This window comes from Bubalus kerabau, chromosome 13, assembly GCF_029407905.1.
Source record: "Bubalus kerabau isolate K-KA32 ecotype Philippines breed swamp buffalo chromosome 13, PCC_UOA_SB_1v2, whole genome shotgun sequence".
Taxonomy (NCBI): Eukaryota; Metazoa; Chordata; class Mammalia; order Artiodactyla; family Bovidae; genus Bubalus; species Bubalus kerabau.
In genome coordinates this window covers 30,682,685-30,710,322 of record NC_073636.1, presented here as the reverse complement: position 1 = coordinate 30,710,322, position 27,638 = coordinate 30,682,685, and the positions used below count along the sequence as shown (strand labels likewise).

The 27,638-nt window shown below is 37.3% G+C and overlaps 1 protein-coding gene across 3 annotated transcripts in view; it reads left to right on the top strand.

Moving 5' to 3' along the window:
* MINDY3 (MINDY lysine 48 deubiquitinase 3) overlaps positions 1-27,072 on the top strand; it is an 83,713-nt gene extending 56,641 nt beyond the window's left edge. For all 3 annotated transcript variants that reach the window (XM_055543894.1, XM_055543892.1, XM_055543893.1), the window contains 5 exons: positions 8,212-8,284; positions 19,683-19,755; positions 21,623-21,710; positions 23,429-23,500; positions 26,046-27,072. In XM_055543894.1, coding sequence (XP_055399869.1) covers positions 8,212-8,284; positions 19,683-19,755; positions 21,623-21,710; positions 23,429-23,500; positions 26,046-26,195 — 456 coding nt within the window. In that variant the 3' untranslated portion in view covers positions 26,196-27,072. The remainder of the gene's footprint in view (positions 1-8,211; positions 8,285-19,682; positions 19,756-21,622; positions 21,711-23,428; positions 23,501-26,045) is intronic.
* Positions 27,073-27,638: the final 566 nt, after the last annotated feature.

The window sequence follows — 27,638 nt, the reverse complement described above, 5'->3', positions numbered from 1 at the left end:
TAATCATTTTTCTTGAATTTTGTAGGTATCCATGTGCCTAGAGAGTAACAGCTTGTGTTAGCGGTTTTCTTCATGACATACAGTAGTTAAAGGGGCAAAGAGCTTTTCTTGGCCCAGTTCTTCAGAGTAAACAAGAAGTTATTCTAGATGTCCAGGACAGCAGGACACCTTAGGCCTGAGGGATGAATTCTTTGGCATAAAGCAGTGGAGAAGGCTGGAGGGATCCCTGCAGTGAGTGGTCCAGTCATAGCGATAGGGAGAAAAAGAATCCAGCCAGTGTTAATATGAATCATCATAAGGATTTCAGTGCATCATATCGAAGACTTTCCTTCCATTGCCTGGTCTTGTTTACACATTTAGAGTTTATGTTTCTGTGCAGAAAGAATCTTGAAAGGCTTTGCTTGTGTTATTTCCTACTCTGACTTCGCTGACACAGCACGGGTCAGCACACAGCAGTGAGCTGTTGTGGGGTAACTGGGACTGCTGCATATTCGAGCAATCATGGAAGAGTAAGAAAAAAGGCCACTGTCCTACCTACTTTAAAGAGCATTAAAAAATATATATTTATGTATTTATTGGGCTGCCTTGGGTCTTGGTTGTGGCAGGCAGGATCTTTTGTTGTCATTGTTGCAGTGTGTGGGCTCAGTAGTTGCTCCGCCACATGTGGGATCTTAGTTCCCTGACCAGGGATTGAATCTGAGTCCTCTTCATTGGAAGGCGGTTTCTTAAACACTGAAGCACCAGGGAATTCCCTACTTGAGAGCATTTGATAACTGATTTAAAATCGTATTTCTTAGTGATTCCCAAAGTATTTTCCTTACGTAGTTAATGAGCAAAGTCAATATGGAACATATAATAAAGTGATTTTTAAAGCAAAATTTTACTTAAAGTCTAAAGGGTAATTATATCCCAGTTAGCTTTTTGTGTGTGTGTGTGGAAAGACTCCTCATAGCACTATAAAATGTTGTCTGCAAGCTAGAATGTAATTTATATGTGCATGATCATTCCTGAAAATAGATAAGGTTCCCAGGGGTTCTTTGATTACTCATGACAACAGATTGCTCTTGATAATGATGAAAGGTATAATAAATAAGCTTTAAAGACCTTTCTGGTAATGAGCTACATACTTACATCTAGCTAACACGCTGAACACGGGCCTTCCTTATATTTCCGTAGGTATTTTAGAAGCATAGCTAATGTTACAACATTTTAAAAGGTTTATGGTGGACAGACAGAGCTACACGAAAAAGAGAGATTCATTTCATGACTCTAGGATATTGGATAGTCCCATTACACCTCAGGGTTTTGTTTTGTTTTTTTTTTCATCTTCTCTTATAGTACTTTGCCAGTTAAGGAAAGGTGGATGAAGCCAGATAACGTTAAAAGCTATATTGTTTAGCAGTCTTTGTTGACCAGTAAATTGGCTGAGAAGGAGTTGTTTGCTATAACATTCCTGTGATTAAAGCATCCGATTATATTTAACTAGTGTAGAAAACTACTTTTAAAATAATGTTGATGATAAATCAGAATTTAAAAGTATTGCTAATTAAAATATTTGACTCTCAGGTTTAGATTCTCTTGTGGGAGTACCTTAAAGAGTTTTGGATGCAGTACACACTGAAATTTTCTCCTAAGTACTGCAACTGGGCAAGAAATTTTATATTATCCTTTCTAATTAAATCATTTCCTTTATGTGCAATGAAAAAAATTTGGTAGTTATATCTCACTAAAATATCTTGTCTTAAGGTTGAAAAGGACCCTTTCTCAATTAATGAAATTCTACACTTGCTGTTCAAACTTGCTGTGCAGATATGAAATAGATGTAATATTACGGTATCGCCAAAATTACTACATGGGCCATCCTACTCCAGGTCTTACACAGGGAACCTTGTTTAGAAGTGTTAAAGTTAAATAAATTGGTAAAAATGAGTGTTGGAATTTGTAATTTTAAACCAAATTAGAAAGTTACAAGTTTGGAGTTCAGCATGAAGCACTTTAATGGGAATAGAAGGTGGTTTTGTAACTTGTCCTGATTTCATCTATAAACATTTAAACATAAATTTAAACAAGCTTTAACTAAGAGATCTTTTTCTACAGTAATCTAAAAAGCATTGTAAACACTTAAAATAAGCAAGCCAACAATCAATTTAGAAGACTGTTTTTAATTTATGGATGAAAGCTTTTGGAATGCTTCCCTTAGAATTTATTGTAATCTTTTGTGGTTTTGGTAGGGGGACTTTGTGTTTTTCTTCCCCCCCCCTGTAATACAAACACATCTTAAAATCAGTGATATGAGTTAAGAACAATTAATTCCTAAGGAGTTTGGCAGATTAGCTATTAGTATATCACTGAAACCAAAGGAGCAAAACAAGATTTTTTTCCTCTTAATTGTTCAAGACACAGTTTGCTTCACTAGTAATGACAGTTATAGTAGATGGTTTTATTATATGGAACCCGACAACTACCACTGGGTTGTATTTTAAGAGGAAAAAGCAATTTCTGTTTTGATAGTTTACTTCTGAGGGTTTTTTGTTGTCTCCTCATAGTGTTTTGAGATACTTGTTTTAACTTTTAAATGTCAAACAAGAAGTTCTCTAAATTCCTTTTTGGAAATACTCCATCCTGACATCTTTGCCATAATCTCCTTTCACCTGTTTCCATATTTTGCCTGGCAAACTCTCCAGCTTTGATCTCCTTTAGTCCTCATTGCCTTCTTCTGCTGGCCTGTGAGTGGCCTACGACTGGCACCCACTGGGTGGCATAGTGTTAAGACAGCCACGTGCTCCACTTGGGTTTTTAACCATCTCCTCCAAACTGCATGTGTGTTCTTCCATCAGAGCGGTTTCCCCTGCCTAACCACTCCCTGTCTCTCACAGTTCTCCATCCTTTTCAGCTCTTTCAGTTTCCCTGGGCTGTGCTCATTCACACGTTTCTGCCTTTGATGATTCCATTCCGGCTAGTGAGAATTTCCTACCCTCTTTTCTGTTTCACATGAGAGCCACAGTACCTTCTTTGTAAAATTCATTAAGGTGATTAAGACATCATTATATCCCCAGATATGTCAAAAGAAGGCATGTTTACTACATCTTAGAGCATTGAGGGGGAAAAATATAATGTATTCTCTAAATCATAGGTCGGTAAACTATGGCTCACAGGCTAAGTCAAGCCCTACACCTATTTTGTGAAATATTTATTGGAACACAACCAGGTGCTCTTGTTTATGTATTATATTATCTTGCTGTTATGCATTGTCTTATTTTGCTACCTTATGGCCTGTGAAGCCTAAAATATTTACGGTCTGGCCCATCACAGAAAAAATTTGCCAACCCTTACTCCAAATGAACACTTGTTAAACCAGAGTACACCAGGACTTTGCCCAGGCTTCATCTGATATTTCTATATTAGGCCATGCCTGTTCAAACAAGAATTAAGTACACGTTTTCTGAAGCCTAAATTGTTTATATGTTTATAACTGGAGGCAAGAGATCAGCAGTGAATGTTTTTGTTGTCTATTTTAATTTTCTTTTTTTTTACATAAGCATAGTATTTATTTATTTGTAGCACTTGAAACTTAGAGATGAGACATCAGGTAGTTAATAAATTCTTTTCACACTCCCTTATTTTCTGAAATCTTTAATGTCAGAGAATTTGATGCCAACCTTTTCCTCTGGCTAGAACTGGAATCTTCCTTGTTCCCCAAACTCTATAAACAGTGGCAATTTCCCAAAACTTCACTTTGTAGGAAGATTTAAAAGATGCTTCATTTATATTCTCTGCCACCTCTTCCCCCCAAAAGATTCTTTTTGTTTGTTTTTTACCAAGAAAAACATTATGCCCATTCCTTCTACTTAGATCACAGTTTTAATTAATATTTAGAAATTTTGAAGTAATATGTTAAAACTCATTTCAAGCTCTGCCTGATCACTTACTAGAAACAAAGGTTGAAATGCAACAACAGGTGGTGAGTAGGAAGAATGACTTTATCTTCATCTTGTGCTTCCAGACCCTCCCCTTTGCATAAGAGCTTATCTACAGCTGTATACCTTTTCCTCCGCGTTTCAGTGACTTTGCTCCTCCACAGATTCCAACGGGTGTTCTCAAGGGGACAATTGAAAAAGAAAGGAGAGTTGGAAACAGTTTCTACATATAAAAACGTTTGCAATTAAGGTTTGGGAGTGGTAAAGGAAGCTGCTGCTGCTGCTTTTAAGTCGCTTCAGTCGTGTCCGACTCTGTGCAACCCCAGAGACGGCAGCCCACCAGGCTCCCCCGTACCCGGGATTCTCCAGGCAAGAACGCTGGAGTGGGTTGCCATTTCCTTCTCCAGTGCATGAAAGTGAAAAGTGAAAGTGAAGTTGCTCAGTCATATCAGACTCTAGCGACCCCATGGACTGCAGCCTACCAGGCTCCCCCATCCATGGGATTTTCTAGGCAAAAGTACTGGAGTGGGGTGCCATTGCCTTCTCCAGGTAAAGGAAGCTAAGTAATAAGCTAAGTAATAATAATAACAATAGTCTCAGTGCTATTAAACGCTCCCTAAATCTGAGAACCCACATTACAATCCTGGCCTTGATACAAAAGTGATTGTAGAGCTAAGGCTGTACTGGTGATGTATTAGAGAAAGGAAAGCATTTTAAGAAATACTGTTCAGACTAGGTTAAATGAACAAATTTAACCCAAGAATCGGGTAGTATCTGTAGTACCAAACTACAGTGCCTTTTCCTTTGGCTCAATGATCCTGCTCTGGAACTCTGTCCTACAGATACAACCGTTCATGTCCTATAGATATGACTGTTTACGTATGAAATCACATGTTCCAGTTTATTTGGTACAGCAGTGGTTATGGTAAAATGTTACACACAATCCAAGTATCCAGCAGTAAAGGACTGGATCATAAAATCAGAAAGGCATTGAAAGTTCAACCAGATAAAAGCATGGCCCTTGACATGTGTATTAGCTATAAAATGATACTGAAAATGCAGGAAAAGGAGACCCTAAAAGTTGGTATCAAGGGATGGTAAAAGGGAAATAATTGTACATTATCAGATCTACATTATATAGTAACAGATTTTTAAAAATTATTTTATCATTTAATACATTAAAACTGTGTAGGGGCTTGTATATATTGCCTTGTATTGACTCCCATACCCATTTGATACCTACTCCCCATTGAATGGAACATACTATTAAGGTGCTCAGACATGGTCAAGTGAGAACTACTCTAACTGACCCAGAAGAGTTTATTCCTTCATCTTTGAGATAAGGGCAAGATGATTAGGACAAAAGTTATTTAGTGCATTTCTTAAAAATTTGTTTCCATGGAGAAATAGCAATTTAAATTCTATTTAACATTTATATCCCACTTTTTTAAAAATTGAAGAATAGTTGATTTACAGTGTTGTATTTCTGCTGTACAGCAAAGTGATTCAGTTATACAAATATATATACTCTTTTTCATATTCTCTTCCATTGTGGTTTGTTACAGGATACTGTATATGATTCTCTGTGCTGTACAGTAGACAATGTTGATTAGCTATTTTACATATAGTTATTTGTATGTACTAATCCCAGGCTTCTAATTTATCCCTCTCCCATCCCCGCCCTGCTTTGGTAATCATAGGTTTGTTTTCTATGTGAGCCTGTTTCCATTTTATAAATAAGTTCATTTTTTTATATTTTAGATTGCACATATAATTGATATCATACAGTATTTGACTTTCTGGTGTATTTCACTTAGTATGATAATCTCTAGGTCAGTCTGTGTTGCTGCACATGGCTTGATTTTATTCTTTTTTGTGGCGGAGTAATATTCGTGTGTGTGTATACCACATCTTTGTTTGTTTCATGCCTTAGCTATTCACATAATGCTGCTGTGAACACAGGGGTGCATTTAGCCTCTTGAACCATGGTTTTCTCCAGATATCTGCCCAGGAGTGGGGTTGCTAAATCATACGGTAGTTCTATGTTTAGCTTTTAAAAGAATCTCCATACTGTTCTCCATAGTGGCTGTACCAGTGTACATTCCCACCAACAGTGTACAACCGTTCCCTTTTCTGTGCACCCTCTCTAGCATTTGTTATTTGTAGACTTTTTAATGATGTGGCCATTCTGACCTCTGTGAGGTGATACCTCATTGTAGTTCTGATTTATTTATTTATTTTTTGAATTGTATAAGGTGTTTGGATATTTTGGAAATTAAGCCCTTGTCAATTGCATCATCTGCAAATATTTTCTCCCATTCTTCAGGATGTCTTTTTACTTTGTTTATGGTTTCCTTTGCTGTGCAAAAGCTTAAGAGTTTGATTAGGTCCCATTTGTTTATTTTTACTTTTATTTCTATTGCCTGGGGAGACTGACCGAAGAAAACATTGCTACAATTTATGTCACAGTCTTTTGCCTATGATCTCTTCTAAGACTTTTATGGTGTCATGTTTTATATTTAAGTCATTAAGCCATTTTGAGTTTGTGTGTGGTATTGAGGTGAGTATTCTAAGTTCACTGATTTATATGTGGCTGTAAATCAAGTGTGTGGGTTTATTTCTGGACTCTGTATTCTGTTCCATTGATCTATATGTCTGTTTTTGTACCAGTACCATGCTATTTTGATTACTGTAGCTGTGTAGTATTGTCTGAAGTCTGGGAGGGTTATGTCTCCAGCTTTGTTCTTTTTCTCAGGATTGCTTTGGCAGTTCTGGTCTTTAATGGTTCCGTATACATTTTAGGATTCTTTGTTCTAGTTCTGTAAAAAATGTCATAGGTAATTTGATAGGGATTGCTTTAAATCTGTAGATTGCTTTGGGTAATATAGAGATTTTAATAATAATTCTTTCAACCCAGGAGCATGGGATGTGTTCCTGTCTCTTTAACTCATTTCCAAATTCCTTCATCAGCGTTTTATAGTTCTCACCATATGAGTCTTTCACTTCTTTGGCCAGGTTTATTCCTAAGTATTTTATTACTTTTGATGCGATTTTAAAAGGGATTTTTTTTTTTGTACTTTTTGATATTTCATTGTTAGTGTAAAGAACTGTAACAGATTTCTGTATGTTAATTTTGTATGTTAATATTGTAACCAAATATTGTTGGTTATTTATCAGTTCTAGAAGTTTTTATATGAAATCTTTAGGATTTTCTACATATATGTCATCTGCATATAATGAAAATTTACTTCTTCCCTTTTATTTTGAATCCCTTTATTTTTCTTGTTCAATTGCTATGGCTAGGACTTTCAATACTATGTTGATTAGAAGAGCTGAGAGTGGACATCCTGGTCTTGTTTTCAGATTTTAGTGGGAAAGCTTTCAGCTTTTCACCATTGAGTTTTATGTTGGCTGAGGGTTTGTCATAAATAGCATTTGTCATGTTGAGATATGTTCCCTTTATACCTACTCCTCAAAAAGGAATCAAGATGGTAAAAAGGGAAGCGTGGGAATCTTGCTCTCTGATAAGGTTTGTCTGAGTGAACATAATTATAGGCAGATGCTTGGACCAGATATATGAATAGAGGAAAACAACTAGAGCCTATATTCTAGTTTCATGTTGGTTAAGTGTAGAATTTCATAATGGTTAAAATATGTGGAGTAAAGCTTTGTGAAGAGTCCAGGATAACATTGAATTTTATGCTTATTTTTGGTAAGTTGTGGCTTACTTTTAAAGAAATTCATCATGATAGAGAATAAGTTTTATAGGGGGAAAAAAATCTGCCTTTTGGATATTTCCTTTAATAAAAGTTAAAATTCTGGACATGCTGAAGTTGTTATTGATCTGTCCCTAGGTCATTGATATAACATGCTTTCTAAAGTAAAAAATTTCAAATGAATTCTTATGTAATTGTTATCATATCTCTGGATTTAATTTTTAGATATTTGAAAACTAGAGTATATTTTGTTATTTTTCATTGGCTATTACTATACAACAAAAAATGTCATTAATTTTTAGAGATTCAGTTTTATAGTAATTACTTATACAATATTAGACTTTTTCAAGAGTTATATAAAACTTTATATGTCATTCTTACAACAGTTCTCTGTGAAGTATTGCCATTTTTCAGAGGTAAAGTTAAGGCCCAGAGAGTCATACAGCTATGATAAAAATATTAACATAACTCACAGTATTTTGATTCCAAATGTCTTCATTTCTCTAGCCTTGTATTTATTTTGTTTTTAATGTCATGATATTGCAGCTTGTTGACAGCATGTTTTTTTATGTTTTCAGGATATGGCTTTAGTTGCCCCTGAGGCTCCTTCAGAACAAGCCAGAAGAGTTTTTCAAACTTATGATCCAGAAGGTAAAAGATTTTATTTTTTATTAACATTGTTTTATATCTTTATACATTTGAAATACATTGATCCTTTCCTGAGTTTTATTTTTAAAGAGTTGTTGGATTACTGAATGAAATCTATCTTGTACTAGTTGAAAGTTTTAAATAAGAAACAGTGGAAATGAGAACCAAAAAAAGTGATCATCATATTCTCACATGGAAGGGTTTTGTTTCACATGGTACTTAAGTATGGTTACTTGAATCTTGACTTCTGATGGTGTTAGACAGGGAAAAATACTACTTCTGAATTAAACTTTCTTAGCAATTTTCAAATAAGCAGTACAGTATGATTAACTCTAGTCACATGCTGTACATCACATCCCATGACTCATAACTGAAAGGTTGTACCTCTGACATCTTTTACTCCTTTCACCTACTCCCCCACCCCTTGCCTCTAGCAACCACCAATCTGTTCCTGTATCTGTGAGCTCAGTCTTGTTTAGATTCCACATATAATTGGGATAATATGGTATTTGTCTTTGTCTGATTTACTTCACTTTAGCATAATGCCCTCAAGTTCCAACCATGTTGAGGCAAATAGAAAGAGTTCCTTCCTTTTTTATTGGCTGAATAATACTCCATTTAGTGTATATACCACATTTTCTTTATCCATTCATCCACTGATGGACATTTAGAGTGTTTCAGTATCTTGGGTTGTAAACAGTGCTGCACTGAACATGAAGATGCATCTCAAGTAGTGTTTTCTCTTCCTTCAAATAAATATCCAGAAGTGGAATTGCTGGATGATGTGGTAGGTTCTTTCTCTTTTTAACTTTCTGAGAAACCTCCATACTGTACTCCATAGTGGCTGTACCAGTTTACATCCCCACTAACCGTGCACAGGGGTTTCCTTTTCTCCACATCCTCTCGAACACCTGCTATTTCTTATTGTGACTTTGATTTGCATTTCCCTGACAACTAGTGGGTATTGAGTACTGTTTCATGTACCTGTTGTATATATTCAGTTTATCTTCATAGGAAAATGTGCATTCAGAGCCTCTGCCTCTATTTTAATCATAGTGTTTGGGGTTTCTGTATTGAGTTCTGTGCGTTCTTCGCATATTTTGTATAGTAACCCTTTATCAGATGTGAGATTTGCACATATATTCTCCCATTCAGTAGGTTGCCTTTTCATTTTCCTTTGTTACACAGAAGCTTTTTAGTTTGATACAGTCCACTTGTTTATTTTTGCTTTCAATGTCACATCCAAAAAAATCAACGCCAAGAGTGTCCTGAAGCTTACCACCTGTGTTTTCTAATAAGTTTTAAGGTTTCTGGTCTTACAGTCAAGTCTTAACTCAAAGTGGATCAAATTATGTGTGTGGTGTAAGACAAGTGGTCCAGTTTTTGCAGTACCACTTGAAGAGACTGGTCTTTATTCATTGTATATCATAACTCCTGTGCTGTAAGTTAATTGTCTCTTTATGTGTAGGTTTATGTCTGGACTCTATTTGTTCCATTGATCTGTGTGGCTGTTTTAGGTGAGCACCTAAAAATAGGGCAGGGTACCTGGGGGTAGACCTTCTGGGAGGAGATACCGGAGCAGCGCTGATGAAGATGGTAGGAGACCATTGCAGCAGGGGCTGCATGTGCCCCGCCCCAACTGTTGGGGAGGCCTGCACGGGTTTTCCTTTTCCCCCAGGTGGTGAACTTCCTCCCAGGGCAACCCTCCTGGTGTCAGGCTGCTCTTGGCTGGGGGATACTTCTTAAAAAGTGGTGTACTTTTCTACACCACTGTCCTCAATGTATCATGGAATGCCATGGGGTTTTTGCTTCTGCGTCATAGCCCAGTGCTATCCTCGGACTGTTTTCTTCAGTTTGTAGTTGTTTGTTGTTTTGTTGCGTTTTTGTGTGGGAGACATGAGTTGGGGTCTCCAAGCCCTCCATCTTGCTGATATCACTCCCCAGAATATTTCTGTGTAATAGCGTGGAAGAAAATACAGAAGAAAAACCAACTTTATTATTTGTTTTTGAGCCAGATCTTAGCTTCTCTACCACACTAACAAAGGTTGTTTTGAAAAGTTCATATATAGATAGATACCACTCTGTTGTCCTCTGTATCATTGTTAACTAAGTGGTTTTGATCACCTTTGCATTTGTGTACTTTAGTTAGGTGATGGTCACGACTAACTCACTGACTTTTCCAGGATAACCTTAAAACTGAGTCGTGCCCTCTATTCCCTTGTAAATTACCATGTAGGAACCTACGTTGTTGGATTAGTCCTTATCAACTGCTGAATGCATTCAGTTATTTTTATAAATTCATTTTCTTCTGTCTTGAAATTTTTTGTTCTTGGAGATGTACTCTTTCAGTCACACAAATTCTAGGAATCTTGGTAACCCATATAACTTTAGTTACCTTTCAGTCTATAAGTCTGCTTTCTTATGTATCATATAATAGCCTATTTAAGAGTCCTTGTGTGGATTAATCTGAGCATCGGACCATGAAGAGATGGCAAGAATACACAGAATAACTGTACAAAAAAGATCTTCATGACCCAGATAATCACAATGGTGTGATCACTGACCTAGAGCCAGACATCCTGGAATGTGAAGTCAAGTGGGCCTTAGAAAGCATCACTACGAACAAAGCTACTGGAGGTGATGGAATTCCAGTTGAGCTGTTCCAAATTCTGAAACATGATGCTGTGAAAGTGCTGCACTCAATATGCCAGTAAATTTGGAAAACTCAGCAGTGGCCACAGGACTGGAAAAGGTCAGTTTTCATTCCAATCCCAAAGAAAGGCAATGCCAAAGAATGCTCAAACTACCACACAATTGTACTCATGTCACATGCTAGTAAAGTAATGCTCAAAATTCTCCAAGCCAGGCTTCAGCAATATGTGAACCGTGAACTTCCTTATGTTCAAGCTGGTTTTAGAAAAGGCAGAGGAACCAGAGATCAAATTGCCAACATCCGCTGGATCATGGAAAAAGCAAGAGAGTTCCAGAAAAACATCTAATTCTGCTTTATTGACTATGCCAAAGCCTTTGACTGTGTGGATCACAATAAACTGTGGAAAATTCTGAAAAAGATGGGAATAACAGACCACCTGATCTGCCTCTTGAGAAATTTGTATGCAAGTCAGGAAGCAACAGTTAGAACTGGACATGGAACAACAGACTGGTTCCAAATAGGAAAAGGAGTACGTCAAGGCTGTATATTGTCACCCTGCTTATTTAACTTATATGCAGAGTACATCATGAGAAACGCTGGACTGGAAGAAACACAAGCTGGAATCAAGATTGCCTGGAGAAATATCAATAACCTCAGATATGCAGATGACACCACCCTTATGGCAGAAAGTGAAAAAGAACTAAAAAGCCTCTTGATGAAAGTGAAAGAGGAGAGTGAAAAAGTTGGCTTAAAGCTCAACATTCAGAAAACGAAGATCATGGCATCCGGTCCCATCACTTCATGGGAAATAGATGGGGAAACAGTGTCAGACTTTATTTTTCTGGGCTCCAGAATCACTACACATGGTGACTGCAGCCATGAAATTAAAAGACGCTTACTCCTTGGAAGGAAAGTTATGAGCAACCTAGATAGAATATTGAAAGGCAGAGACATTGCTTTGCCAACAAAGGTTCGTCTAGTCAAGGCTGTGGTTTTTCCTGTGGTCATGTATGGTTGTGAGAGTTGGACTGTGAAGAAGGCTGAGCGCCGAAGAATTGATGCTTTTGAAGTGTGGTGTTGGAGAAGACTCTTGAGAGTCCCTTGGACTGCCAGGAGATCCAACCAGTCCATTCTGAAGGAGATCAGCCCTGGGATTTCTTTGGAAGGAATGATGCTAAAGCTGAAACTCCAGTACTTTGGCCACCTCATGTGAAGAGTTGACTCATTGGAAAAGACTCTGATGCTGGGAGGGATTGGGGGCAAGAGGAGAAGGGGACGACAGAGGATGAGATGGCTGGATGGCATCACTGACTCGATGGACGTGAGTCTGAGTGAACTCCGGGAGTTGGTGATGGACAGGGAGGTCTGGCGTGCTGCGATTCATGGGGTCACAAAAAGAGTCGGACACGATTGAGCGACTGATCTGATACGGATTAAATGAATAATGTTGTGTAAAGCACCTGCAGTGCTTAACATGTAGGTATTTTATAAATGTGATTCCTTTCTCTCTACACCTCAAGTTGATTAGTGCTGGCACTGGTGAGTTTACCTACAGTTAGTTTCTTCCACTGTACCTTTTTATTGGAAAAAAAAAAAGGTTTCTTTCCTCTTGGAATTAATAATCTTTTAAACTTCCAGTAACATTTCACTCAGTCTAAGTCTTTAGAAGTAAAAGTAATTTACATCTTTATGTTTTCCTACCACTGAATGAAATCAGTTTTATAGTGTTAATAAGTTAACAGCTTCAACTGGAATCACTGGTTATGTGTAGCACATTGAACTGTGTTGTGGAGAGTGACAAAAATAAGCATCCTCTTACCTCTTTGAATCCTTTGATGGAAAAGAGAGGAAATAAATAATTTATGTTCCTAAATGCTTTTAGTATCTTTTGAGTTGGGATCAAACTTAAGAGTTTTTGGAAACTGTAGCAAGTTAAAATGAAAATAAGATTGACATAAATAAGGTTAAAAGAAGAAATGTGATTGAAGTGAACTGCCATTAGCTAGAGATACATCAAGAAGACCTGAGAGGGGAGGGTCATGCTGGCAAACAGAAGCATAAAGAAGAGAAAGTGATACCTGTGAACATAAGGTAGGAAATAGCAATTTACATGCAGGCAGTAGCCAGCAAAGTGTTTGACTTGAGTGCAAAGACAGGACACCAGAAAAATAATCATGTAGTATTTACTAAAGTGATGCCAAAGGTAAGAAATTAATGGTCAAGGCTTGGATTTATGGTTTGTTTGTTTGTTTCTTCTCTTTCTTTTATTGGCATGTAATTGCTTTACAATGCTGTCTTAGTTTCAGCTATGTATACATATATCCCCTCACTCTTGCACCAGGGCAGGAATAGAGATGCAGACACAAGAGAATGGACTTTTTATACAAGGGCGAGGGGGGAGAGGGTGGGGAGGCGGGAGGGGAGGACTAGAGAGTAGCATTGACATACATATACTGTCATGTGTACAACAGCCAGCTAGTGGGAAGCTGCTGTGTAGCACAGGAAGCTCAGCTCGGAGCTCTGAGAGGATTTACGTTTTAAAGAAGTGTATTTCACAGAACGAGTCAAGCAGTTTTCCCTCATGTACCTTCCCTTTAAGGATTTAAGGTATTTGTTTTGTTTTGTTTTTCTCTTCCACCTCTCACCCCTCTTCTAGATGTCTGCGTTTTCTATACCTCCCACCCCAGTGGAGAGTGAGTGTGGAGTGGTATACACCCATACACATATAAAATGCCTGCTCTGTTTCAGGACATACGAGGTGACATGGTTGTACCCATATTGATAGTAATCACTGTGTGAGAGGTAGATTCCTTCTGGAATGGAATGCATTATAGTAGGTAAGATGACTTGACAGATGAACTGGGTATCTTCCCAGGGTTTCCAGTCAGGTCTTTATAGTGCAGTGTAATTTTGATTTGAATTGATGGTCCAAAATATCAAACATACTCTTCTCCCAGTGTAACCACCATCACAAACCACTCTCAACTCAAACATATGGCTTTTCTGTACTTAGCCTTTTTGGATACATGTGTATTTCTTTCCTTAGTGAGAAACTGAGACCTAAAATTATAAGTGAATGAGTTTCTTGAGAAAAGAAATGTGCACAGAAAGTATCAGAATACTTCAGGAGAGAACTGAACACAATATTTTAGATGATGAACAAAGTTGTAGAGAAATGCCTTCAGAATAAGGAGGAGTAGATCTGGGCTTGAAAAGCCTAATGTTATTTAGAAGGTGAGTTTTTTTTTTGTTGTTTTTTTTTTTAAGGAACTATCAGGAATACAAAGATACTAAAACTAAAGTTTAGTATCTTACAGTCACAAGTAGTAAATTTGTTTGCTTTTTACAGTTTCAATTTTTTACATCATTAATGAGGTAGCAGACTCCATTTGGTTTTACTAAATTAAAAGGAAAATTAGACTGTCTTATTGTCAATATGAAAACACAATTTATGATCAGTGGCAGTTTTTCAGAATGGAGTCCTGAAGAATACATAGGAAAATACATTTGTTATGTTTTTTAATTAGAGAAAATTATTGATTAAATAAAGTCATTTTCATCTGTATAGTTTTATGTGGGACAACTTAGCAGGACTATAATCTGAATAGTTAAGAAGTAAACAAAACTTGTTCAGTCACCTTAGAAAAGCTGTGTCTTTCTATTACTTACCTTCAGTTCAGTTCAGTTGCTCAGTTATGTCCAACTCTTTGCAACCCTTTGGATTGCAGCACACCAGGCTTCCCTGTCCATCACCAACTCCTGGAGCTTACCATGGAGAAAATGAACTCCACTTTCTCATTTGAGCATCACTGTTTATTGTTTAGCTACATAGAGTCCACTCTAGGAAGTTGGATTCAGTTCAGTCGCTCAGTCGTGTCCTACTCTTTGTGACGCCATGGACTGCAGCACGCAAGGCCTCCCTGTCCATCACCAACTCCCGGAGTCCACCCAAACCCATGTCCATTGAGTCGGTGATTCCATCCAACCATCTCATCCTCTGTCATCCCCTTCTCCTCCTGCCCTCAATCTTTCCCAACATCAGGGTCTTTTCCAGTGAGTCAGCTCGTAGCATTGCAGTTTCAGCTTCAACATCAGTCCTTGCAGTGAACACCCAGGACTGATTTCCTTTAGGATGGACTGGTTGGATCTCCTTGCAGTCCAAGGGACTCTCAAGAGTCTTCTCCAACACCACAGCTCAAAAGCATCAATTCTTCAGCATTCAGTTTTCTTTATAGTCCAACTCTCACATCCATACATGACCACAGGAAAAACCGTAGCTTTGACTAGACGGAACTTTGTTGGCAAAGTAATGTCTCTGCTTTTTAATATGCTGTCTAGGTTGGTCATAACTTGCCTTCCAAGGAGTAAGCATCTTTTAATTTCATGGCTGCAATCACCATCTACAGTGATTTTGGAGCCCCCCAAAATAAAGTCAGTCACTATTTCCACTGTTTCCCCATGTATTTCCCATGAGTGATGAGACCGGATACCATGATCTTAGTTTTCTGAATGTCGAGCTTTAAGCCAACTTTTTCACTCTCCTCTTTCACTTTCATCAAGAGGCTTTTGAGTTCCTCTTCACTTTCTGCCATAAGGGTGGTATCATCTGCACATCTGAGGTTATTGATATTTCTCCCGTCAATCTTGATTCCAGCTTGTGCTTCTTCCAGTCCAGCGTTTCTCATGATGTACTCTGCATGTAAGTTAAATAAGCAGGATGACAATATACAGCCTTGACGTACTCCTTTTCCTATTTGGAACCAGTCTGTTGTTCCATGTCCAGTTCTAACTGTTGCTTCCTGACTTGCATACAGGTTTCTGAATAGACAGGTCAGGTTGGTCTGGTATTCCCATCTCTTTCAGAATTTTCCACAGTTTATTGTGATCCACACAAAGGCTTTGGCATAGTCAATAAAGCAGAAATAGATGTTTTTCTGGAACTCTCTTTCTATGATCCAGCAGATGTTGGCAATTTGATCTCTGGTTCCTCTGCCTTTTCTAAAACCAGCTTGAATATCTGGAAGTTCATGGTTCATGTATTGTTGAAGCCTGGCTTGGAGAATTTTAAGCATCACTTTACTAGCGTATGAGATGAGTGCAATTGTGCGGTAGTTTGAGCATTCTTTGGCATTGCCTTTCTTTTGGATTGGAATGAAAACTGACCTTTGCCAGTCCTGTGGCTACTGCTGAGTTTTCCAAAAAGAAAATTCTTCATTTTTAGTCACAAACTAATCAGCTAACGTACTAATTTGATCCCTGCCCCCACCATAGTACTCTTGTCTGTGTTCTGCACCATGTTTGGTTTGTAACTTTCCCATCACATATAAAGTAAAGTGGTTTTGCAAGATAGGCCAGAAATCAACTACTTATTTCTTTCCAAACTTCATAGGTACAGTTCACAAAGCTGTTTTTGGTTGAACCATGGTGCCTGAACAGAACAGTTTATGTAAGTCTAAAGTTAGGGTTAGCTTGAATAATTGTCAGAACCGTGATTGAGCAGCTTCTTATATCAAGCCCTGTGCTGGTCCTGGGGCTATGTCTTCCCTGCCGTCCAGGGGCCGGAGAAGCAAAGCAGCAGGGAGACATGGGACAGGAGACCAGGGCAAAAGCAACCACAAAAACGCCTGGACTTTGCCTCAGGGCCAGAGTCACATATTTTCTCCACTAAGAGTTCTACTAAATTGTTTGTTAGTAAAGGATTGATAATAATAATAGGTAAAGTATGATACAACATTTAATAAAAATAATTTATTTTCTTGACTAAGACCAACAGCGTTTACAGTCTCCTCAATTAGATCTCTTCTAGGAAATGGCAACCCACTCCAGTATTCTTGCCTTGTCCACAGGATTTCCAAGCTTGGCAGGCTACAGTCCTTGGGGTCACAAAGAGTCAGACACAACTTGGCGACTAAACAATAAACAATAACTAGCTCTCGATTTTCTCCTCTGTTCCTAAGAAACTTTACTCTTCTCATCTACAGAGGTTTGAATATGTTACAGTCCCAGTGGTGGGTCCTGCCTCCTCTCAAGCTCTCCCTCACCCGCTTGAACTCCTGACACAGCTCTTCTCCTGCAGTTCTCCGTCAGCTGCGGCCTCTGCTAAGAGAGACCTGCCAGGTTCCCCTTGTCTTCCCCAGGTTTTCCCAGTGGGAATCACAGTGGGTGCTTCCTTTTCCTTCACGTCCAGCTCTGACTTCTCCCTCATGAACTCTCATCATACCAAGCAGGTTGTTAACTCGCTCCACTGTCACGCTCCTTCCCGGCACTGCTCTGCGCTATGTCCCTCCTCTCACGCTGTAGGAGCTGGGCACTTCTTACCATCTGTTTACTTGTTTTTAAAAAGCAAAACTCTTTCACATTTGTAAACAAATAGCTTTTCCCCTCCTTTTCAAATGTCTTAAAACACAGCTTAACTGTATGTGAATATTGGCTCTGTAGCTGCTCACGAGCTCACTGTCACACACACAGTGCCCCCTCTCATCCTCCCCATTCTTCTGAGGTGGAGTGCCTGTACAAGTCTGTTTTATATTCATGTGGTTAAATTACTGATGCATTCACATTCTCCTTTTTCCTTGTGTGCTTCTTAGCCCTGCTTGGTGTGTGTGTGTGTGTGCTCACTCAGTCGTGTCCGATTCTTTGCAACCCACCAGCGCGGTAGCCCATGGACTATAGCCCACTGGGCCCCTTTGTACATGGAATTTTCCAGGCAAGATAGCTTGAGAAGTCAACAGATTGACACTCAGGTTTCCTCTGCTGTTGGTATTGAGGTCATCTTACCATTGTGTCTCCATTTCCATATTCTTTGTGGAACCAACCAACTAAATCCTAGATGGCATGAGTTTCATCTGCTTCGACTTAAGGCTTCTTTTTCTAAAGATCTTCTCTTGATATGAATGACTGCTAAAGAATAAAGTAACTTCAAAATCAGTGTTTTAAAAAGGTAATTCCAAATCTCCTCTTCTGATCTTGGGTATATTAAAAGTCTGTGAGGTATTGAAAAAATGCTCTCCAGTCTCTAGTTATACTGTATATATTAAAAAAATAGAGTCACTGGCTTATAGTCACTGCTGTGCTCCGTGTTTACAAGCTGTAAATCTCATAGGCTGCTTAAAAAGTGTTGGAGTGGTTACGTTTTGAGGTAAATCATGTTTGAGTTAACGAGGTCATTGTGGTGTTTTCCTGTTTGTTGTTTGTATCTTCTACAGCCAATTAGCTTTTTTGAGGATGGGAGCAGAGTCTCAGTTACAGTAAGAAGAGATTAGGCTGCCTGCCATTCAGTGCTTCTGAAGAATATTGTAATACACACTGCCTGTGTCGAGTGATACGTGTGATAACCCATAAACACAGAACTGTTTCTGTCTGCCAGTGACCTGATAAAGCCTGTTTTACATTTGGAGATGCTAAGCTTTTAGCTGTGATCTAACTAAGCAAAATGAGTAATTTTTTTCTACCTTTCGAACTCAAGTTAGGCTTACAAAGATGGAATATTTTCACAGGTGCCTTCAAACAAGTTCTTTATTCTTTATATTGTAAATTATTGGTAGCTTGACAAACTGGAATTATTCTAAACCCCCACTTTATAAAACTATGTTTAGGAAAATTTTTAATTATCCTAAATGATTCTCAGCCTTTTAGTCAAGGCCAGTCTTCATATGAATAAGCATGTGCTTAGGAGGTTTAAGAAAAGACTTTAAAAAAATAAGAAAAGACTTTAAAAAAATCATAACTTCTTTATTTCCTTTCTGGTAGAGACAGAGTACACCGTACATCCAGAAAGAGCAGCTATGCTTTATTTTGTGGTTTGATGACAGAAGCAGGGCTTGTGGACACCTCATTTTCCAAGACAAGATTTTTATTTTTATTATCCTAATCCCTGAAAAAGGGTATCCTTTTGGAAGCTGATCAGAAGCCAAGACAGTCTTCAGAAATGAGTAAATGGGTAGAGGAACTCGAGTGTTGTACATTTAAGAGAATCAACAACTTGCTTGTTTAAAAGCACTGTGATTTCAGACAGCCCTACAAGCTTTTTTGTGTGTGTCATGCTCTATTGCGTCATCTGAGTTTGGGCCATTTCCCATCCTCATTGAGCCCCAGAAAAGGAGTATTTTCTATTGACTAGTCTTCATCTACATTTGAGTCTACTCTGTGTCCCAACTTTTTTTTTTTTTCCCTATTAAATCTTTGGCTTTTATTTAAGTCAGGTCTGTTGATTTAAGTCAAGAGATATCTTTTCTTGATCTTATATTATTAGAGATCTAAATAGCAATCGATCATGAAAATCCTTTCAAAAAGTTATGTAACATTGTGACAAGAGGAATTTATTGGTAAAGGATTATTTAAATTGGATTTGTTAAAGGGAATTTAAAGGTTTACATTTCAATAAATATTGAAAAATATACCTAATAAATAGTTGTTATAAACTTAAGTAGAAAAAACTTACACCATTTAAATTTGTAAGCCTGTTTAAGAAATAATTTGGCTTTAAGGTTTCCTTGGTGTTCTCAGGTAGAAGTCATGTGGTTATTTTTGTATTAAAAACTAACCTTGAAAATAAATCTTTGCCTATGTGCTCAAGAACACTAACAGAAAAAAAAGAACCTGATAGACATTGTGCCCAAAATAAACTGAATATGCTATTCCTTAACTCTTTGTATCCCTCTTACTGACTTTTCATGGTGTCTGTGATCAGCAATAATAGCATTTCTTGAAGTAAACTATCTAAATTGTTTCTGTAATATTTTTTCTCAGATAATGGATTCATACCTGACTCACTTCTAGAAGATGTGATGAAAGCATTGGACCTTGTTTCCGATCCTGAATAGTAAGATACATACAAAGTGTTATTTATTTAGTGAGGGGGGAGGGTGGGAGGACTCTTAACTGCCCCATGTGGCCATTGTCTTCATTAAAAATGTACATCATTCCATCTATAACTTCCATAAATTTGGGATCTTTATTATCCATGGGAAGATATCTCTCTAGTTAGGTGGACACATCTTGTATTGTATTTTAATCAAATACATAATATAATGATCAAATATAGGTTATTAAAAATCACCTTTGATCTACATTTCTTTTTTTCCCTTTTTCTGAAAGTGTATCTGACAGTGAACAAGCTTTAGCTAACAAACATTTAAGGAAAGGATTCAGCAAAAGCAACCCAAAACAAATTGGTATATACAGTTTTTAGAACTTGATACTATTCTGTTTTCAGTTAGTTTGGCTTATTTTCTTTGAAAGTATGAAATATGTATAAACATTTGCAAACTAATCACATGTGACATAACGTCTCAATCTCACCACCTAGAGCTGGGATGTTACCCTTTCTTAGTAGACATAATTGGCGATTCCAACTTAAAGAGGAGAAATACAGAGACAGTTGAACCAGTCCAGTAAATGGTATAATAGTAACTACCGTATTTATTCTCAACTGATTACCAAGTGGAGACCTTTTTGTTTACATTGCTCTAATACTCAAGAGAGACTTGAACTCGGATAATTTTGGTTACTAAGAAGTCTTAAGATGGGAAGGAAGAAAAAGGTCGTTATTAAAGTTAGTACAGCTGAGTCAAATTGTTTTTTCTAGAAATAGCTGAAAGATTGGACAGTTACTCACTTGGTCCTTTGGTCTAGTCACATTTATAATGTTTGGCCATAAGCTAACTGGACTGTATCAAGGATTAATAAATATAGTAAATATGACTGTGTCTTCATTTGTTTCATGTCATAACGTGACATATATGTATTACTGTATTCTTAAAGTAAGCTAAAGGAAAGGTTATTAGGAAAATCATAAGAGAAATATATTTATGATATATGTATATATTGATTGAAAAATACGTGTGTGTGTGTGTATAAGTGGACCCTGGCGATTCAAAGCCATGTTATGCAAGGCTTAACTGTATAAAAGTTACCTTTATACCTGAGAGGTAATATGGAGAATAAAAATGTTCTGAAAAGACCATTTTCATTTTTAAAACTCTTTAAACTGCAGTCCATTCTTCTCTGCCTTCTTTCTACACATAGTACCTTTCAGCAACCTCAGTGACACCAAATGCTAAGGGCTCTGCCAAGCGCTACTCCAGACAGTCATGCCACTTCTTGAAATTCAGTGTACTTTATTAGCTCTTTGAGAATTGTCTTAACTATTTTAACCTTCAGTTTACACTGTCTAAGAATTTTAAACCTCCACCTTATTTGGTTCTTGAAAGTAAGCTTTTCAGGAGATGTTTTTGATTATCTGATGTACCGTTGCCTTTGACACTGTTCCTTTTTCTCTTTAACGTAAAAGAAAAAAATGTTTATTTTTAAGCCTAAATGCCTCATTTGGTAGCTAAATTCAGGCATACCTATGAAGCAAAGGGAATGTGCTTTTGGGAGGCTCTAGGCCTGCTTTTACAAGCCTGGGTTTTTTATACGTTACCTAATAAGGAACAATATTCCAAAGTCATCATCATAATTTAAATTCTAAATAGTAACAGATTACTCTGGTTTAAAAATAACCAAGTTTTGGCAAATTAGATGTCATTCCTGTGTATTTGTCATTAAGGGTCTAAAAAAGAACAGCTCTCGGGATTTTTGGCAGTTAAATGTGTTGCAGTACCAGTAATTTAATCATGAAAGAAGAAAAATAAGCTTTTTTTTTTTTCCTGTGGTATCCACTGTTTTTCTTTTTTCTCTCTCCATAGTATAAATCTCATGAAGAATAAATTAGATCCAGAAGGATTAGGAATCATATTATTGGGTCCATTCCTTCAAGAATTTTTTCCTGATCAGGTAACATTGTTTTGTTCTATTGGGATGATCATATTATGATTGTTTCAGCATTTTTCCCTACTAAACATGTTCTAACATGCAGATATTAGACTAAGAAAGCACTATTATTATGTAAATACTTGCCCAGACCAAGAGGATAGAAGGGCATGTGTGTTCCAATACAGTAATGTAAAATTTTGATTAAAGGACAGAGGTGGTGAAAGAGTATATACACCAATATAGACACTTTGATACTGTTTTCTAAAGAAAGAGTCTCTTAATTCCCTCCTGCCCCTGGGTAACTTCTCTCAGGTCCCTATTGTCAATAGATTGGTATGTATCTTTAGAACTTTCTCAATGCTAGCAAAGAAGGTTAAGGAGCCTGTGTGTAGTGCAAACTCCTACCAGTGCTCCTGTGTCCCAGGAGAATTTTAGTTGCATTAAAGAAGACCCTTTGAGTGCAACTGTACTGTTTCATGTTGGGTCATGTCTGTGTCACTGGCTAATTCTACAGCCTACACTTACTTTTCCTCCTGTTGGAGTGCAGGGTTTTACCACTCCCTCAAATTATTTAGCAAGGTGTGTTGTGATTTCATCAGATACCAGCATGGTTTACAGTAAGAATAGCAGAAGCAGCTACCATTTAATAAGCATGTACTATGCATGAGATACTGTGTACCTTCTAAATTGTGTATTATTTTTCCCCAATTTTGCCAGTGAGGAAATTGAAGATTAGAGAACTTAAAAAAATGGCTTACAGTTATACTGCTAGCACGAGGCCGATTCAGGCTCCAGTGTAGGTTGTCTAAGCCCAGAGACAAAGCATTTTAGCACCGTTACATTACCTTTTGTTGCTATTTTATACCACTTGTTACTAGAACTGCAGTAAAATATTTATTTTGTAAGTTAACTCTGAAAATCCAGTCAAATCATTTATCTAAGTAATTGCACTGACTCGTGTATACATTAAGATGGTTGATATGTCTTATAAAACTTTCAAGTGGGATACAAAAGAGAGCTTGGATTCTAGACATGAAACGTTAAAAACAGTTAAAAACATGAACTTTTAAAATATGATGCACAAATTATTGAGACAACTGGAAGTCCAATTAGTATATTTAAGGAAAACTTAAAGTAAGATTTGAACTAGATCTTGTAAAACAAGAGAAGTTGGAAAAAAAAATATCACAAATGTGCACAGAGCTGACAACAAAAGGCCTTTTCATGGGAAGATGAGGGATATGCTTGTCTCAGAGAACTGAGCAAGGAGAGTGGTTGGGGACAAGACTGGAAAAGCAGCTTAGGTCCTACGTTTTTAGGATTCTTGGTTACAAATCCCAGCATGAACTAAACATGAGCAGGAAGGAGTAGCTCAGAATACCTGAAGGATGGAAGAGGTAGGTAGTGCCTGGAAGGTGGGTTCCAGGAGCTTCTGGGACTGGGCCAAGTCTCATCTCCACCCCCATACATGCACATATTTAAAACCATAAACTACTGTAGAAGAGCTTATCATAAAAATCACCACCCCGCCAATTTCCAGTCTCTTCCCCAGATGCCACTATTTCAGCTTTTAGATTTTATAGTACTTAAGTGCATAAATCTAAGTTTCTTGCTTTGTCAACTGATTCCTTAATCAAAGGCTGTAGAATTAAGAAGCTTCCATTTTACTTTGAATTGCTAGTTAGAAATTGCCTGATATAAAGATTTACAGTTTTAACTGTTGGTTATTTATAATATAGGGTTCCAGTGGTCCAGAGTCTTTTACTGTCTACCACTACAATGGATTGAAGCAGTCAAATTACAATGAAAAGGTATGATAGCTCAGTGTAATTTGTCTTCACCTGAGTTGATAAAATACAGGAGTATGTATTACAATGTCTGAGTCCCATAAAACTGATGCCTAAGCAAGGAGGTTATTCTAGGAGTCTCTTACTGTCACAGCTTATCTTAGACCTGGACTCAGTGAGATCATCATCGGAATTTTGGAGTAGTGGTTTCACTGTAACAAGGTAACTCATCTACATACATGTTGTTACCCTTGGTGTGCAAATATTACAAAATCAAGTTTAGTCCACTGAAGTTACTGATCCACTTAAATGAAGAAAGAAGGGGCAAGAGGGAGACTTTTTATTTAAAAAAAAAAATCTATTTTAAAGGATTTAAATTAATAACCATAACAGCGAGCATTTGTTGAGGATGTACCTAGAATTGTCATCAACACTTAGTTCATGGGGTGGGGTGGAGAAAACAAAGTATTCTTGCATATTCTCCGTTTACAGTCGAGAAAACTGAGGCACAGAGAAGGAAGCAGCCAGGAGACAGCAGAGCTGGAGCAAAGGCTAGGTGTCTCCCTCCGAGCCTGCGGTTCACCCGCTGTGCTCTGATTTTGCCTTCTTGAATCTCGGACAAGGGCCCACGGGTGCTTCACTTCCAGATGTACTCACCCACTCTACAGCAGAAGTTTGGTCTTGCCAATTCACCCTCTTTGATTAATGAGCTTGGCGACACATAAGATATATCTACTCTGTTTGCATTTATTCCAGTTAAGAGTCACAGTAGATATAGCTCATATTAGGACTAAGGCCTAACATGCCTTTTTAATTTGAAGTACCCATGCTGACTTCATGTGTATTTGATATTACTGAGGATGGCTACAGAAAACAGATCATCATGTGCATTAGGGCAAATCTAAACCTGCCCCTAAAATTTACTTTTGTTTTCATAACAAAATATAAATTAGAACTTTTACTAAATTAGGGCCAAGATCTTTTCATAGGAGGGTAATTGATTGATACCTATTTTGAAAAATACAAGTTTTCTTATTGACAATTTCTATGTTCGGTCCTTATGTGTAAATGAGCGCTTCATCTAGTTGTAAGTTCTGTGTAGCTTGTACTAGAAGGTACTTTGTAGTTACTTGCCTACACAATCCCTGCAAGGTAGATCAGTCAAATATTATCTGTATTTTACAGATGAAGCCTCTGGGACAGGGAGATTAAGTGACTCACCCAGGGTCACACGGCCAGTCACTGTCAGAGCAGGGACTGGAACTGAGTTCCTGAAACCCAGTCTTGTCCTTGGTCTGCTTGCCCACGCTGTATGTGTATAGTAAGTTTTTAAGTCATGCTCATGACAAGTGTCTGACATGACTGACAAAAAGATCAGAAATCAAAGATGAACTATTAACCTGACAACAGTACATAAGAATTAGAATGCAAAGCATGTATTATACTCCTAAGCTGCAAAGGTATAACATAAAGTGACTTACGAGCTAGAAATGTGGTAGACTGCTTAGAAGATACTATTAAAAATACCTGAGGAAACAGGTAGCAGGAAAAGGCTGGCCAAGTGGAAGGGAGCCTGACCCACCAGGGCAGCCCAGGCTGGTGAGGCCACAGCGGAGATCATGGTACTCAGCCCTGAGCAAGGAAGGTTTTTCATGGAAGGGAGGTCTTGTCTTTCTTGTTCATTATGATAACCTGTTATATGCTTGGTGGACAATTTTTTAGAAAAAGAAGTTTTGCTCTAGAGAGCTACAAAGCATGATTACTTAGGGTTTTAATAGTAAACTTACTCCATCAAAACTAGAACCTAATTAAGAAACCAAAGTACCTGACCTAGTAATAGAAAATACTCCACTCCTGTAGTTAATGTTTTTTAAGGAGACTCCAACTTAAGGCTTATGTTCTTCCAAGATAAAAGCTATAATTACAATCATATGTATCAGCCACTGAGTGTGAAAATCATTATACATACTTTTTCAACACAGCAGGCTTATTCTGTTGTCTTTCAAATTATGCAATTAGAATATCCTGATATTGAGAAATTAATGACAGTGCTTTCATATATACAGTGAGTGCTTATAAATGCTAACTCATTGTCAGTATGTTACTTCATAGATAATGTCTAAAAGTTTTTTAAATTAGAATGAAACCTTTTTTTGATGTCCACCTGCCTCTGCATATCAATTACCTAGTTTTTTATCCATCAACCTTTTCCTGCTATTTCTGTTTCTGACTGAAGTCTTTTTTTCCCCATGATTTTTGGTGCCAAACCAAAATGAAGAGCATGTCAGAAGTATTTAATACAATAACAGAAAATTTCATTGACAGAGATCCAAAATTCAGCACTTTAAGTCCTTCTCAGAATATATAGCTGTATTTTTATTACAACTTTTTATCTGAAATAAGGCAGCATTTGAAGAATGAATTTTCTTTTATCAGAAGCAGTACGTTCTTTGTGATTTTTTTAAAATCCCGAATCATAAACACAGTACCCTGTTTGCTCGTCTATGAAGAAGTCCCTCATGAGACTGCTGAGATTGATTGACCTCAGTGGCTTGCTTCTGTTCAATAGGTAATGTATGTGGAAGGAACCGCAGTTGTTATGGGGTTTGAAGACCCCCTGCTACAGACAGATGACACGCCCATTAAACGCTGTCTCCAAACCAAATGGCCATACATTGAATTACTCTGGACCACAGATCGCTCTCCTTCACTAAACTGATTTGCCTAAATATTTATAAAGAAGATTGTAATAGCAGATGTTGACAAAAGGACGCAAGACTGGCAAGTGGCCCAATGAAGCTATACACTGGTATCACTGATAAACTGTAAATAACAATTAAAGACACATTTTCAGTGTTCAAGATATGCTTAAATTATTTAAAGACACATTTTCAGTGTTCAAGATATGCTTAAATTATTTGTTTTAAAGCTTTATGTTAAAGGTTACCCTATTTAAATTCTTTATGTGAAATTTACTAGCAAAACTAAGCTTTAATCAAAGTTCATCACTGTTGCAGTCAGATAATGTGGTCATTTGCCAAATTACAGACATCATATTACAATAGCATTTTTATATTAAGTATCAAGGTTACTATTTATAGACTTCTACTTTGGGATTTTATTTCATTCAGGCACCGTTTATTGTTTAAGTGATTCTGGCATGCAATACATCAGCCTCCACATTGAAATGCAAAAGAATTTTTACCTTTATTATTTCTAAAATCTGGTTTCCATTAGAAATATTGATAAATAACAAATTATCAACCTCAATCTTTGACAATTGGCTTAGCTCTGGCATGTGTATAAAAAGTAGAAACTATAAGGGAACATTACCATTTATTCACAGATATATAGAGGATGTATTTTAAAAAATGATAGGAAAGAGAATCTGTTTGATAGTCTTAACACTGTTAACGTTCACTGTATTGCCAACTACACATTTCCAAATTTGTCCCAACAGCCCTGTAAGCCAGCTTTCTTGTATATTTATAAATGTGATAAATGCATGAGAACATCTGTTATTACGTTAGTATATTGCATTATTTATTATGATCCTAGTCGATGGCCTAAATAAACACTTTTTTTCTTTAACTTTATCCTTGATTTGTTTACATTCATAGCTCAAAATAACATACTCTTAAGTGAGTCTGCCCAGTAGCCCTGCGAGCACAGAACAAATGCCTGTTGGACTCACACAGCACCTCAACAGGTCCTTGCACTTACCAACTCAGATGGTCAGAAGCACCAAAACCTGGGGGACAGCTGTCTTCGTCCGTGGACAAAGCCCCTTCCTGTGTACTTTCGAAAGCAATTACTGTATTTCAATAGTTTTGTTGCCCAATAATTTGAAATGTGAATACCCAGAAAATACTTCACTTAAGGCAGACAAGATAGCCTCATAATGAATTTCAGAACTGAACTTTTACTTCAATAATATGTATTTCCTCTATAAATCTCTTGGGCGTTTTATTTATATTTTTGTACACATCGACAATGATAAGTAGATCTTGGCCTAGGAAAACCCCCAATTTTACATATAACAACTCTTGGTAGCACTGTATTAGGAGAGGGATACGAGCTACTACAATTACAGCTGTAAAATGTCAGTATTTGGGGTTAATCTTGCTTATTTCCAAATGGATATAAAATATTATGCTAGAAT